At 42.6% G+C, this 15,793-nt stretch overlaps 1 protein-coding gene across 5 annotated transcripts in view; it reads left to right on the top strand.

Annotated features, from left to right (window-relative positions):
* DNM1L (dynamin 1 like) overlaps positions 1-12,180 on the top strand; it is a 52,618-nt gene extending 40,438 nt beyond the window's left edge. For 3 of the 5 annotated variants that reach the window (XM_084809454.1, XM_084809450.1, XM_084809451.1), the window contains 8 exons: positions 502-591; positions 1,725-1,817; positions 3,673-3,729; positions 4,011-4,085; positions 6,600-6,767; positions 8,135-8,244; positions 9,794-9,953; positions 10,930-12,180. In XM_084809454.1, coding sequence (XP_084665580.1) covers positions 502-591; positions 1,725-1,817; positions 3,673-3,729; positions 4,011-4,085; positions 6,600-6,767; positions 8,135-8,244; positions 9,794-9,953; positions 10,930-10,986 — 810 coding nt within the window. In that variant the 3' untranslated portion in view covers positions 10,987-12,180. The remainder of the gene's footprint in view (positions 1-501; positions 592-1,724; positions 1,818-3,672; positions 3,730-4,010; positions 4,086-6,599; positions 6,768-8,134; positions 8,245-9,793; positions 9,954-10,929) is intronic. The other 2 variants (XM_084809452.1, XM_084809453.1) reach the window with 1 other exon arrangement.
* Positions 12,181-15,793: the final 3,613 nt, after the last annotated feature.

Raw genomic sequence — 15,793 nt, forward strand, 5'->3', positions numbered from 1 at the left:
TTGGTTGCTTTGCACAGCCTGTGCAGCTCTGTGGGAGCTGTGTAGTTCGTGAAGGCCAGCGTGGCCTGGGAACACCCTACATGAGTCCTCAAGAGCCTCTGCTGTTAAGTACCATCTACAAGCATCTGGATTTGGCCACCATGCAAGACAGCAAACTGAGCTTTGACAGACCATAGATCTGATGGATTACGTTTGCGCAGTTTTGCAGATTCTTTCATTCTGCCATCCAAAATTCATCTGTAGCTTTGAGCTGATCGCTCCAATACCTCCAAACCAGGATTCCATTTAAGTAATGTGCATTCTTAGACTGTAAATTAAAGTACAGAACACTCAGATAGTTCTCTGGAAGCCAGTAACGCCAGGAGAGGATTTCTTGCTATCCCCATTGTTTGTTTGCATAATTCGTTCCTATGATCTACTATGGTTTATTCAGTTTGGTAATGTAATTTTTTTCTTGTTGCTTCAGAAAATAAACCCTTTCCTTGTTTTGCTTGTATTCAGGAATTGCTGAGGTTTCCTAAACTCCATGATGCCATTGTTGAAGTTGTGACCAGTCTTTTGCGGCGAAGGCTACCAGTTACAAATGAAATGGTAAATATTGTGGAGTTTGCTGTGTGCAATTTGTTTTGTGTTTGTTCTTTGAATTTGCACGATGAGATGAATCGGATGACAGAGAACTGGGAAAACGATGTGGCTGGTACCTAGCAAAATGAGCTTAGTGAGGCGGAATCATTTTTGATGATCAGCATAATAGAGTTGCAGGTGAAGTTGGAATTTCACCGAGGCCCTGTTCCCTCCATAAGTGAAAGTTGACTGGAGCTTGGAGAAGCATAGGCTGCAAACCTGTCCGCACTTATTTGGGAGTGAGCCCCATTGAACTCCATGGGGCTTAGTTCTGAGTAAATGTGCATAGGATTGCACTTTTACCTTCCTTTTAAATTTATTTTTAAAACCAATTCTACACCACCGTTCGGTCCCCATAAGGACCCCCAAGAGGTTTCACAAAGTTTGAAACACAATCCTCCACAATAAAAATTGAGAACAGTACAAACCACTATAAAAACAAACAAAAACAGCCAGGAACATTAAGGTTCAATTAAAATCCATTAAAGACCTGTTGAAATAAAAAACAACTTGACAGTCCATCCAAATCATTGGTGGAGGGGCCACTATTATTAAAAATTAGGGCCCTGCTATTTCCTTACAGCAGCAGGTCCTCCCTTGTCTCTCGTGCTCCACTTTTCTCAGCTCTACATGCCTGACTGGTGCTAGCTCCCAAAGAGGAAGCCATATATATACCATTGCATTTAAGCTAGTAACTTTAGGAGAGCTGGTAACTTTTGGACAACTTGTGGCCCTCCAGATGTTTTGGCCTACAACTCCCGTCAGCCCTAGCCAGCATAGCCAATGGTGAGGCATGATGGCATATGTAGGCCAAAACATCTGAAGCACCACAAGTTGCCCACCCCTTCTTTAGGAGGTCAGATGTCGTTGCATGGTGAATGAGTTGCCTTCAGCTATACTATGTCTTGTGATCTTTCTGTGGTGACTGTCTTTTAGTGTGGTGTTGCTGAACTGTTTTCTGGCTATCTTGTTACTGGGCCCTGTGAAAAGAGATCAGTTCTAAGGGATGACTATTGTGTCTCCTTACCTACCATTGGATTTATTGGGGCAAAATGTTGAATTCTGAATCATTTTCTGTCCTCCTCTACATTTTCTTGTAGGTTCACAATTTGGTAGCCATCGAGTTGGCCTATATCAACACCAAACATCCAGATTTTGCAGATGCCTGTGGGCTAATAAACAACAACATTGAGGTAAGGGAAGAAACTCCTATTTAGGTATTATTTCTGTATTAATTATGAGTGGGTCTGTCATCTCGTGCACAGATATGTTCTATTTTGCAGTCTTATCTTATTGAAATGATCAGAGTTTCATGTCAGCAGCTTAGCATGAATTAAGACTCTTAGTTCTGCACTTGATGAGAGTACCAACTCAAAACCAAAATAGTTACATTTCCTGGTATAGGCCAAAGGTCCATGCAGCATTGTACACTCTCAAAGAGGCCAGCCATATAGCTTAAGAAGCTCATAAGATGGGGATAGGCACCCCATGTCTCATCTCTAGCACTTAGTAATTAGAGAGATGCTGCCTGTAAACAAAATATATTTACGATGGGTGTGTACAGGCTTTGTCCATCCCGGTATTCTGAATTAAAAAACCATGAACCAAAGTAGCCAGGTGATGCTTTGTTCTCATTTGGCAAAGGACTTCCCCTTTCTTCTTCTCCCTAGCACTGTATTGCTTGTAGCTTGTCTGTTCTGTTGGACATCCCTCCATTTCCTTTGCTTCTAACTACCTGGGGTTTATAACTACCATGCTGCTGCCATAATTACATGCTTTGTTGATCTTAAAAATTAGAAATAGCATAGCAGCAGAAGTATGGTAGGTAACTATATATCTTTTGAGTTCAAATGGTTTGGTGGTAGGAATGGTTCTTGTGCAATGTTACCCAGTAGCTTCCCTGCATCCATCACTGGATATAGAAGTGTATGTATCTGAGCATTTATTCTTCTTTCCAGGAACAATACTTGTGTTACCAACACCTGCCAATGTAGATGTAGGAGGAAGCAACTCAACCACTTCACTAAGAGAGCTAAATAGGCATCTCTGGAAAGAGGGGACATCCCAGCTGTCCTTTTTGTATGGCTTGAATATATGAAACTGCTTTCATACTGTTTTGCACATAACACTAACCCATGGTATGGGTTGTTGAATTCTTGGTTATTGTGATGTGTGAACCAAGCCATGCTAACAAACTATGCTTTGTTAACCACAATCAACCCAGAAAGAGTACCCATTGTTGTTGGGTTGTGAACAACATGGGATGTTGTTACATGTAAACCTAGAATGTAGGTTGTTCATGGGTTGTTTTGCCAGGCTACAGAGGCAGTGGGCAAGAACAAACAAAAACAAACCCAGCCACTCCACGTGCCAGTACTACAGTGCCACAAAAGCATTTGGGACACAGGGAGGGAGCGGATGAAGGAGGTGGGAAACAAACCAGGGGTTGAGAAACAAACCATGTTTTCTTCAGTGGTCTGCCAGACAAATCCTGGGTAGAGCAACAAACTATGGGTTAAATAAACCATGGGTTTGCATTAAGTGTGAACCAAGGCACTGAGTTAAATGATTGGTCCATCTGGTTCAATGCTATCTACTCCAATTGGCAGAAGCTTTCCAACGACCTGGGAGGAAGCCTTCCCTAGCCATGCTGCCTCAGATCCTTTCAAGTTGGAGATGCAGGGATTGAACTGTAGACCTGCTTCATACAAAGTATGTGCTCTGCCAGTGGCTGTGGTCTCCCATGGGAGCAGAGGGGCCATGCACCAGCATTGCTAAATGTTGGGTCTCAGGAGGCCTTCGTTGTCTTGGTTCTTGAATGATGACTGCCAAAAGTCATTCTCATCCATTATAATTGCAATGTACCAGTGCAATGACTTTTCAGTTTGCGAGTCAGGCATAGCTACTTAAGCTTTCACAGAGAGTCATTCTCAGTGACCAATGTCAATCTCTACGGTTTAGGTCAGTGTCCCTGAGGCAGTAAGACTTGAATGCACCCTGAGTGCCTATTCGTAACCAAGGCTTTGAATCACTTATCTTTTTTTTAAGGAGCAAAGGCGGAACAGGCTAGCCAGAGAGATGCCTTCTGCTGGGTCACGCGACAAGGTGAGTGTGTGCCTGACACTCTAAGTAAAACTGAAGGCATTTGGAAGGATCTTGAAAAAACAACAACAAGCAAGTCTTACTTAGCAAGTCTTACTTACTTAGGTTACTGTGGCAGTTACCAAAAAACTCCCTTGCTTAGGGGCATTTGGAGGTTCTGTTAAAAAACTGAAGTACATACCATCTTCTGAAAGGCATTCTACTGGGAGGAATCAAAGAGGTTGATTTGAAATAAATAGACACGTGATGCTGATGTCATTTTCTGCCCTTCTTGCTTTCTTTAGTCCACTAAGCCTCCTGGTGTTTTGGCACCATCCCAGGAGACCTCCACTGCTGGTTCTGCTGAGGTTGATGGCAAGGTCTGTCTCTGTTTCTTCCTCTAAGCACTGCATGCTCAGTTGTTCTGTGGTGCACCTTGGTAATGGTTGAACACTGTTCTCATCAGCAGGTGGCACGTTTGTCCGGATCGTGTGTTGCCAGATGTGGAGGTGTTCGTTTCATTTCATGACCTTAGGACAGTGGGTTCCAAGTTGGATTCTCAGAAGCCTTAGGGCTCCTTAGCAAGGGGGTACCTCTGCAAGAAGTTCAGTAATGGTGAATAAGCTTTCCTGGAAGAAAGCTTGCTTTACACGACCCATCATTTCCTGCCATGTGCAGTATTGGGTATGTTCTACAGCATACTTTCAGTTTGCACAAGGAAACCAGGAGGCCTGTTACCAGTGCTCTGCACGAGCTGACTTTATGTCCTAAGACATATTCCCCAGTCTTTTGCAGGATGCTAGGATTATGTGATAGATGTTCAAGGATCCCCTAGCAAGGAAGTCAGTGTGAAGAAGTACCATAAAAGAAGCACGAGGATAATGAAGTAAAAAATGCACCGCTCTTGCTATCTGTTTGCTATCAATCAGCGAATTATCTATAGTTTTGTCAGGGTTCCACCGTTGACTTGGCCCCCTGAACAACTCCTTAAGGATCTCTTGCCTCCTTAAGAGTCCCACCTTCTTTGACCTTCCCCTTTCCAATAACATGGGGTTTGGGCTGTAGGCGTGGGGTGATTGACACTCTAGACACAGGGTTTAACCACAACAGTTTACTGGTAAGATAAAGCAAGCAAATCACAACTAAAGGTATTTACACAATAGAGCTAAGTGATAAAAAATGGCCTTAAGAGAAAATAAAAGTTGCAAAATGCAAGTTCTTTTATCCTAGCTGTACTTAGACTTCTCCAAGCTGCTTCCTCCTGCTGCCTCTTGGTCTCTCCGACTCTACTCTTGCTGATTCTGTACCCTCAAAACCAAAAGTACTGTTTCAAACCTGAAGAAACTTAGCTGGGGAAATGAAACTACTCTCAGGGATACCCCTTCCCACCAGAAAAACCCAAGTCTCTAGGCCTGACCTTTTTCTTTTCCTTGCCTCTGTAGGCCTCAAACCTTCACAGGCTTACACAAAGTCTTACTATTTAATTTTTTTCATAAACATGTTAAGTGTATCTGTGAAGTTGCATGTTTTGTAGTCTTATCAGAAGGGTGGACAGCCTGCAAATTGCATGTGGCCTAAAAGTCTCTTCTGTGTCCACTGCAGACTTAAGATTCCCCAAAAGTTTAGTCTCTTTTATCCCCTAAAAGTTTAAGCGGCTGGTCCCTTGCGAGAAGTTTGGAAATGTGATAGTAAAAGGTTCTTGAGACTTAGTCTGTTGCATATCAACATAAAAGAACACACACTAGCCTGCCTGCTATATCTGCGTGTTAATGTACAGTCTGCCAAGCTAGTCTTTGCAAAGGAATTCTCATTCACACTGAGCAAGTGGCTAACCAAAAGGCTGCAAGTATGGGACTAATTGATGTTATTAATGTGATGCTTTATTTATAAGCAAGATAGGAATTCTGCTGTGCAAAAAATATCCCACATTCTGAAATGAAAGCATTTAGCATTTACATTATTTATTAATCAAACTTCTTAAGCATCTCATAGACCTCATAGACTTATATTCATACTTTTGGGTATTAAGGCATTGCATCAGTGAAGACTCACATATAGAGCGCAGATTTTACTTGGAAATTGTGCAAATTAATAACTTGTATATTTTACATAGATGTTACCAGTTTGAGCATTTTATCTGATTATAGTAGCGTTCAGAGCGTTTTTTTATAGGATGGGATTTTTGTTTTACATTTTCCTTTTTGCAAAGAGAAGTTTAGTGGTATAGTTGTTCTAAAGGGGTTGGAAGCAATGAGGACTGGGCAGAGATGTTCTGCTCTTCGAAAACAGGACCTTTTTACAGACCGCCTACCATCATTTCCAAACACATTTCTGAAACCTGGAACAAAAATTCTGTCATTTTCTGGGTTTAATACAACTGTGAACTGCTGTATCAAGAAAGAGGAGCAAGACAGTGGCCACTTTGGGATGATCATATCTTGGTTTAAGCAGCTGAGATGTGAACAAGCCTTATGGCTGCATCCACAGTGCCTTTGGTTGAACATGCCAACAAATGAGGAAGTTTTCCATTATTGAAGTCTCCTGTTTCATCTGAATCAAGAAACTATGGTTAACAGCTTCAGAGCAAGCCAGGATATTGAGATAACTTCACATCAATACTTGTTCTGAAGCTGCTAACCAGTTTCCTAGTTTGAATGAAACCATGGGCTTTCCATATATGAGGCACCACTACTTCAGTGGGTAAATTAGGATAAAACTGGACTGGGAGGAAAGAAACATGTATCCTGAACTGCTTGGACTTGGGAAGAGATAAGTAACCAGTAAACAAAATAGAAGTATTCGAAACAAGTGGACACTGACTGAAGAACTGTACAGGGCATTAGTCTTGCAAATTACTGATTTGAATTTGAATACTGTATTGTTACTTTTGTTAGACATCCCCTGCTGTCGGAGATGGAGCTTCAGAATCTGGAACAGGCAACTGGAGGGGAATGCTGAAAACTTCAAGAGCAGAGGAGATACTAGCTGAGGAAAAATCAAAACCAGTAACAGTCGTACCTGCCAGCCCTCAGAAAGGCCATGCTGTGAATTTGCTGGATGTGGTGAGTTTCTACAGGAGCAGAGTTTCATCTGACTGAACAGAATTGGAACTTGGTACACAAAAGAGCAGATTGTGCCTTGCAAGTATTCCTATTAGAGAGGATTTGTTCCTTTGAGTTCCTTTGCCTTTTCTTTGAACGTGGCTGTTAGCTAAAAGTATATCATAGCTAGCAGTCATGACAGACAAATCTTATTCTTTAAAAATAATTTTAGTGATCATCACAACATTCTGGGGTCATGAGTTCTAAAATATAACTTTGCTTCTGAGAGTACTTTCTTTTGTTTATCACTTTATTGATATATACAGATGTAGAATTACACTAGGCTACATGCCACTAAATGTGTGTTTTTCATTTGGAATAGTTTGTATGAATTAGCACATCTCATGTGCTGGGAGGTAAATGACAATGGGTAGAATCTAATTGGTACATTCTGCTGACAGAATGGCTTCACTCAGCAGAACAGGAAGGGGAATGATTTCCCCTGCAGCTCCCTGTACATCCCCAAAACCTGCTTTCAAAGGTTGGGGGAACCTGCAGAGCAGATCTTGAGATTGTGTGGAGGGCTGCAGGCGGAGAAGAAAGGGAGAAAGTCTTGTTGTGTGAGCAGACGTCTACTTGCATGATGTTGGAGTCCACCTAGTAAAATACTTATAGTCTAATAGCAAGGTTCTTCTGGCATGAGCGTTTTGAACATCCTATCCCTAATCTGTGTATCTTTCTTCAGTTGCATATTCCACAGAATGGCATTTTTGGCAGGGGTTGGAATGGCAGATGGGAAGAAGGGGTAAGACTCATGAGGTGTTGGTAAGCAAGGATGTGCACTTGCAGAGGGGAGATGTGTAGAATAAAATGATCTGGCAACTCTTCCCAGCCCAGTTTATGGGCTTTTAATAGGTGGTGTCTTCACATTTGTAAGCTTTACTCTCTAACTATGAAGGCTAGAAATATGCTCTTAAAGAAAAGGCATCATTTTGAAAAGCTATATTCCGAGATCGTGATCTGTTCCTGACATCAATGACATTCACTCCAGCAAAGAAAAAGTTTATGTCATCCCTTGTCAGGAATTAAAATCAATTGTGAATTGTTCATATTATTGAGAGCAATGATGCTGTCAGCATTTCCTCCAGGGCCCTCCTGCAGGAAAATTTGGTTGCACCTCCCAAGTATGAGGCTCCCAAATATGAGGCTTTGAACACCTCATATTGTAACAACCTGTAAAAAAACACACGTGCTGATATTTGCTACTATTGATTATGTGACCCAGTTGAAACACATCAAAATTACAGGTAAATTCACCACGATTCTGTAGTTCAGTCTAATCTTTTTTACTTGTGATGCTTACTTGATGCCGTCTTTCCCCATCCTAGCCTGTTCCTGTTTCACGCAAGCTTTCAGCTCGGGAGCAGCGAGACTGTGAAGTGATTGAACGCCTTATTAAGTCCTACTTCCTAATTGTGAGGAAGAACATTCAAGATAGGTTAGCTATACTAAATGCTGGAATCTTAAGTTTTCATCAGTGATGACTGCGGCTTATTTATTATCACTTTATTCACATAGCAATTTTTACTGTGCAAATCTAAATACAACTGAGCAGCCCTGTGTGGTTACAGATAAGAGTGATAGAATGGCTTGCACAACACAAGCCAAAAATGATGTGAACTTCAGTCTTGTATGCCCAAGCCCACCATTACATTCACGAGCATGCTGGCTCCTGCACTCTCCCATTGCACTAAACAAACCAGGGATGCTCCCTTGCATTCCAAGTCTGGCTTGTTTGTCCCCGAACAACCCACAATTACAGGTTTGCATGTCATGATAAACAACCAGAGAACAGAGCATCCCTGGGTTGTTTCGCACAGTGGGAATGGGCGAGTGTTCAGGAGTCAGCATGCTTGCTCCTGAACACAGCACAGTTCATTTAACTATGGGTTGTTGTGTTGTCTGAACTGGGCCATTGGCTCGCTTTCCTCCATTTGATCTCTAAGGCAATGGACTTTTTCACCAAAAAGGTTAGTTTTTAAAAATCCCTGGAGGAAGCAATCTTGTGGCCTATAGACAGTGTCTGGGGGTGCCATAGGATAGTTTGGATTTCTGGATCTGAGGCAGAGTCAGATCTCCAACCTTGGAGCCAGGAATCCAAGCTCCCCGCCCCCTTTCCCTTGCAGCCACCTTGGAGAGAACCATGCTGGCTGCCTCTCTGAGCTCACAAAAGCAACCTCGGAGAGGAGGGAAAGGGGGCGTGCTGGTGGGCGGAGGCAGGGAGTAGGGAGGCTGGCATATGATATATCCGCAGGCCTCCCCGGCCTCCTCTCCCGCTCCGCAGAGCCCCAGCTAGACAGGTGAAAAAGCCCATCTAGCCAAAATGCAGAGCGGGAGGAGTGTGGAGGCAAAGATTGCCTCTGCTGCTTCCCCTGCTCTGTATTGTATGGCTGTAAGCCTCTGAATTTGAAGGCTTACGGCCATCCCAATAGGATTGTGCTGTTAAATGTTTTCACAGATGTTGTTGTGCTGTGCCTTGAATGTTATTAATTTTATACCCTGCCTTTCTGTAATGTTACATGTGAAATATAAAACCAATGATCGGTTATAAAAATATAACAATAAGCCAGCTTTAAGTAATTATTCACTACTCCAGATAATCCTTTCTGGGGAGAAATTGTGACCCCGTCAGATCCTCAGGTAACACACACTTGGCTGTCTTTCCTTCCACTGCCTGCAGCCAGACCCCTTATCTTACGGAGAAAATAATGAAATAACTATATTGTATCTTTTGTATAGGAGAATACACTATCTCTCCCCAACTTCATTCTCCCCATCCTTTCACGTTTTAGTTTGTGGGGCAGGTTTTTTTAACTTGATGTCTGTGAAGTCTCTGCCTTAGATGACTGTCTGCTCTTTTAAGTCGATAGCTGTTAAATTGTAGAAATACGCTTAGCTGCTTAGAAAAGAAAGTGAAATCTTTGCTTCTTAAGCATCTAATCTGTAGTGCTGTGTGGTGTGCTTGAACTATTGTTGCTTGCTTGCAGTGTGCCAAAAGCAGTGATGCATTTTCTTGTTAACCACGTGAAAGACACTCTTCAGAGCGAGCTAGTAGGACAGCTGTACAAAGCCTTATTGCTGGATGACCTTTTAACTGAATCGGAGGACATGGCTCAGCGCAGGAAGGAGGCAGCCGACATGTTACAGGTACTGCAGATCCTTTTGTTATGAGTTAAGAAAAATGTGAGGGATTATAAACTTATAATTTTTTTTATGTTTTATGCTACATACACTATTGTAGTATAGATATTTTCAAACTACTTTTGTAAGCCTGAGCCAGGAAAAAACATTCTGTTTTAAAGGTGAGATTTAATTAATGCATTCTCTGGCAGAGGTCTGGAGATTTCTGCCAGGCCTCTTCCAGACAGTGTTTATAGCAAGATAAGTTTTTGTCTCCTGGGCCACTGCCTAGAGTATGAAGTAGCTCCCCAAATTATAGAAGCTGGACATCTTGCACTAAATTCTGTATTGCAGGGGTGGGCAACTTGTGGCCCTCCAGATGTTTTGGCCTATAACTTGCATCAGCCCTAGCCAGCATAGCCAATGTTGAAGGATCATAGTGGTAGGCCAGAACATCTGGGGGCTGGCCTGCAAGCTGCTCATCCCTGCCTCTATTGCAATAAAAAAAACTTGAGCTGTTTGTTATAGCTGACATGCAGGGATTACCAGATGCATGCAGGGATGTACGAAAGTAACCTTTTCGCAGATGTGATTTGCAGTGTGGGGGGAGGCGCTCTGTCCCTCCCACCGGAATCCTCCCTGGCTGGCTCCGCGGTGACTCTGCGGAGCCTCTGGCCGCGGACGGGCTGTAGTGGCCGCCATTTGCGTCCTGCGAGGCTGCCATGATAGGCTACGTAAATACTTACGTAGCCTATCACGGTAAAGGCAGCTACGCAAATGGCGGCCACTACGCCATGATAGGCTACGTGATATGGCTCTTTGCCGTGAATCACGGCAGCCTCGCCGGATGCAAATGGCGAAAGACCAGCCTCCGGGGCTATTCCGCGAGGTGGCGGGGGGTGGGAGGCTGTTCCACCACAGGTTTCGGGGGGCCGAATGCTAGGACCCATAGGATATTGCTCTGTCTGTCATGTAAAACTAAATTATTTCTGTGTTCTCATAGGCATTGCAACGAGCCAGTCAGATTATTGCTGAGATTCGAGAGACACACCTTTGGTGAAGAAACAGATGACTTGAAATTGCTAGGCATTATATACTTATGAACTCCTCCTATGTGTACTGCTATGTATAAATCTGCTCATGTAAAGACAGTTTGGTTTGGCTTTCTACGGATAGAAAAGTATGCCGTACTTTACAAAACCAGTCCTATTTAATCAACATTTTCCCTGCCAGTTTCCTGGTGCAAAGAACAAGTCTGTTCTCCTAAGAGGGACTGGACTAAACAGAATATGTGGAAAGAACTATGTAAAAATTCCAGTTCCTGGCTTGCTAAATGAGTTGCCTGTGGATAGGATGCACAGTGTGTAGTATTGTGATGTAGCTTTTCTAGCTGCTTCTGCAATATAAGTTTTTCCAGCCACGAAGAAAGGACACCACAATATTTCTTTATTATGAATTAAATTGCATGCACTCAAGTCTCAAGCAGATAAATGGCAGAGTAGAAATACTGCCTTACAATTGTGTAATGTGTGGCCTCATGTTTTAGATCTTTAAAACAAATATTTGGTTAACTTCCAAACTGCACTGGTGATTTTTTCCTTTAGCTAGCTAAATCAGGAATATTGTATAACAGATTCTGCTAAGAGACAGTGTCAACCAAAGAACAATAAAACAGTGGGCAAGAATCCCTTAGAAGAAATGGAGTAGCACTCATAGTCAACAAAAGGGTGGGAAAAGCAGTACTGGGGTACAATCTTAAAAATGATAGAATGATCTCAGTACGAATCCAAGGCAAACCATTCAACATCACAGTAATTCAAGTCTATGCCCCAACCACGGATGCCGAAGAAGCTGAGGTTGATCGGTTCTATGAAGACCTACAACACCTTCTAGAACTAACATCAAAAAAAGATGTCCTCTTCATCATAGGGGATTGGAATGCTAAAGTAGGAAGTCAAGAAATCACCGGGATGACAGGCAAGCATGGCCTTGGTGTACAAAATGAAGCAGGACAGAAGCTAATAGAGTTTTGCCAAGAGAACACGCTGATCATAGCAAACACTCTTTTCCAACAGCACAAGAGGTGACTCTACACATGGACATCACCAGATGGTCAATATCAAAATCAGATTGATTATGTCCTTTGCAGCCAAAGATGGAGAAGCTCTATACAGTCAGTCAAAACAAGACCTGGAGCTGACTGTGGCTCAGATCATGAGCTGTTTCTTGCAAAATTTTGGCTGAAATTGAAGAACGTAGGGAAAACCACTAAACCATTCAGGTATGACCGAAATCATATCCCTTATGAATATACAGTGGAGGTGAGGAATAGATTTCAGGGAATACACCTGATAGACAGAGTGCCTGAGGAACTATGGACGGAGGTCCGTAACATTGTTCAGGAGGCAGCAACTAAATCCATCCCAAAGAAAAAGAAACGCAAGAAAGCAAAGTGGCTGTCTGATGAGGCTTTACAAATAGCTCAGGAAAGAAGGGAAGCGAAAAGCAAGGGAGAAAGGGGAAGATATATCCAACTGAATGCAGAGTTCCAGAGAATAGCAAGGAGAGACAAGAAGGCCTTCTTAAATGAACAATGCAAGGAAATCGAGGAAAACAACAGAATGGGAAAGACTAGAGATCTCTTCAAGAAAATCGGAGATCTCAAGGGAACGTTTTGTGCAAAGACGGGCATGATAAAGGAGGCAGGGACCTAACAGAAGCAGATGAGATTAAGAAGAGGTGGCAAGAATACACAGAAGAACTATACAGGAAAGATCTTAATGTCCTTGATAGCCATGATAGTGCCGTCACTGAACTTGAGCCAGACATCCTCGAGAGTGAAGTCAAGTGGGCCTTAGGAAGCATTAGTAACAACAAAGCTAGCGGAGATGACAGTATTCCAGCTGAGCTATTTAAAATCCTAAAAGATGATGCTGTTAAAGTGCTGCATTCAATATGCCAACAACTTTGGAACACTCAACAGTGGCCGCAAGACTGGAAAAGGTCAGTTTACATTCCAATTCCAAAGAAGGGCAACGCCAAAGAGTGTTCAAACTACCGCACAATTGCGCTCATTTCACATGCCAGCAAGGTGATGCTCAAAATCCTACAAGCTAGGCTTCAGCAGTATGCGAATCGAGAACTACCGGAAGTACAAGCTGGGTTTCGAAGAGGCAGAGGAACTAGAGATCAAATCGCCAACATTCACTGGATCATGGAGAAAGCAAGAGAATTCCAGAAAAACGTCTATTTCTGCTTCATTGACTACGCTAAAGCCTTTGATTGTGTGGATCACAACAAACTCTGGCAAATTCTTAAAGTGATGGGAGTACCAGACCACCTTACCTGTCTCCTGAGAAACCTGTACAAGGGTCAAGAAGCAACAGTAAGAACCAGACATGGAACAACCGAGCGGTTCAAAATTGGGAAAGGGGTACGACAAGGCTGCATATTGTCACCCTGCTTATTTAACTTATATGCAGAGTACATCATGAGAAATGCCGGGTTGGATGAATCAGAGGTCGGAATTAAGATTGCCGGGAGAATTATCAACAACCTCAGATATGCAGACGATACCACCCTAATGGCAGAAAGTGAAGAGGATCTAAACAGCCTCTTGTTGAGGGTGAAAGAGGAGAGAGCAAAAGCTGGTTTGAAACTCAACATTAAAAAAAACTAAGATCATGGCATCTGGCCCTATCACTTCCTGGCATATAGAAGGGGAAGAAATGGAAGCAGTGACAGATTTTACTTTCTTGGGCTCCAAGATCACCGCAGACGGTGACTGTAGCCATGAAATTAAAAGACGCTTGCTCCTTGGGAGGAAAGCTATGGCAAACCTAGACGGCATAGTAATGTTGCAGAACCCAGAGTCAGAGAGACCACGGAGTGAAGGAAAAAGAGATTCTTTATTTAACGCGCGGGCTTAAGGCTGGAATTATTTTCAAAGAGCCAGAAGCCCCGAAATACATCAGCACATTGTTTTTATAGACATTGTGACACATATGAAACGGCTCTTCTTCTCTCTCCCATGTGGGGTTGCTGTCCTCAACATTTCTTCTCCTAGCACCATTGTTTATAATACAAGAACTGGGTTATAGGGTAGCCGTGATAAGCAGAGAACAGAAGAGAACAGCAGAGAACAAGATATACAATTGTATGACCTTTGACAAGATAAGGAATTCCTGTGTCTCGTCAGCTTACAACAATATATTTAAGGGAGAAAGAGCTCAGCAAGAACATGAAGCATGAGACTGCATGAGGCTACTTAGTCTGACCCCCGATATGGCTGCTACATTCCCCCCTTAAATGCATAATTTCATTACAATTATAGCATTTCTGATAACCATACAAAGCTTTTTGTGACATACATATTACTTAGCCTCTTGTTGGGCTATTAGAGCGTAGAGGGCAGCAGTTTTATTAGCTGAGACATAAAACAGATTGGTTAAACAGCGCATAAGACAAGGAATGCAAAGGCATAACAGTATCTCTCTGAACAACACTGGTAGAATTAGGATGAACAATGCTTTAAACCAGCTAAGATCTGGAAGCCAAGGGGCTAACCAATTGAGCTAATTGTTTTGTCTTATTGTTTTGTTAGCTACTATATTGTGCAGCTTGTTGATCTGTTCATCTACAGCATTGCTATTATTAGTTAAGTTAAAACAACAGAACTTTTGGTGTGTTTCACAACTTAAATGATGAAGAAGGAAGAAGTAATCTATACCAGCTCTATTTTCTAGAACTGCACCTCTTAGATCACACAACTCTTTATTTAACAATGACAATGCTCGTGAGGTGGCATTTATGCTTTTGGCTAAGCTGCAAGCTAACCGGTTGATCTCCAGACCATCAGCCAAGGCTAAACCTGGAATTCCAACCCGTGACATTGCTAAGGCCAATTTTTTTGAGTCAGAATATAACTGCACATAACTACTACAATTTTTAGTTAGTTGGAGTGCTCGAGGCAGCCGTCGACGGATTTTCTCGGGTCACAGGGGAAGAATTGGCACCAGTTCAATTGGGGGCTGAGGCAACATGGGTGGTTATTAGACAAGTTGGCAGGAATGAATGACCAAGTGCAGGAACTACATGTCTAAAACTATCCATGAGGCAAAAGTATGTGGGCATCATTAAAAGATATGTTTTGAATTTTATTACAGTGGAAGGGGGCCAGGGATAGCTTTATATTTTCTGGAAAATTTTTGACAATTAAGCATTCGTGCACACGTAGCATTTGTTTCAGCAACGATGGGGGTGCGTAGAGTGAACTCTGTAGGGGGTAGGATCAACCACGCCCCAATTAGCATTTTGGGAATAAGTTAAACTTACACCATAAACTCTTAACATGGTATCTTTTTGAATTTTCCCAGGATGTCTACAGACAGGTATTAGGCAGGAGCTAATAAGCCTGTCTTGGCAAACAAAAATGTTTTATTTTCGTGATGTTAGCTAGGTGAAGCCAGTAATTATCAGTGAATTGCTGGGACAAACTTTTCCTTTCAGGGGCAGACCCCCCTTTTTGCACCTTATTAAGGAAACACAATGCAACACTACTAACACTACAACACGCATGTTTGATCTTCTTTGGGATCTGACCGTACTCTGGGCAGCTATTCACCTGGCAAGCTGCAGTAGGGTCTAGTCTCCTTCTTTAATTCTCCTGTTGCAGGTCTGACCGTACGCAGGGGGACAGTCTCCCGGTGTGTCCACAGTAAGGTCTAGCCTGAGTCTTCTTACTGCTTTTTCAGAATGATTTTTAAAGGATTTTCAGGATTTCTGTTTATAGTCTACTCTCCCCCTCTCGCTCTTTTGACTCGTGTCTAATGTATCCAGGGTTTAATTCTAGCTTCTTTCATAGCTGC

The sequence above is a fragment of the Heloderma suspectum genome, chromosome 7, assembly GCF_057233095.1.
Source record: "Heloderma suspectum isolate Gila_16-S chromosome 7, 16-S_ref, whole genome shotgun sequence".
In the NCBI taxonomy this organism is placed as follows: Eukaryota; Metazoa; Chordata; class Lepidosauria; order Squamata; family Helodermatidae; genus Heloderma; species Heloderma suspectum.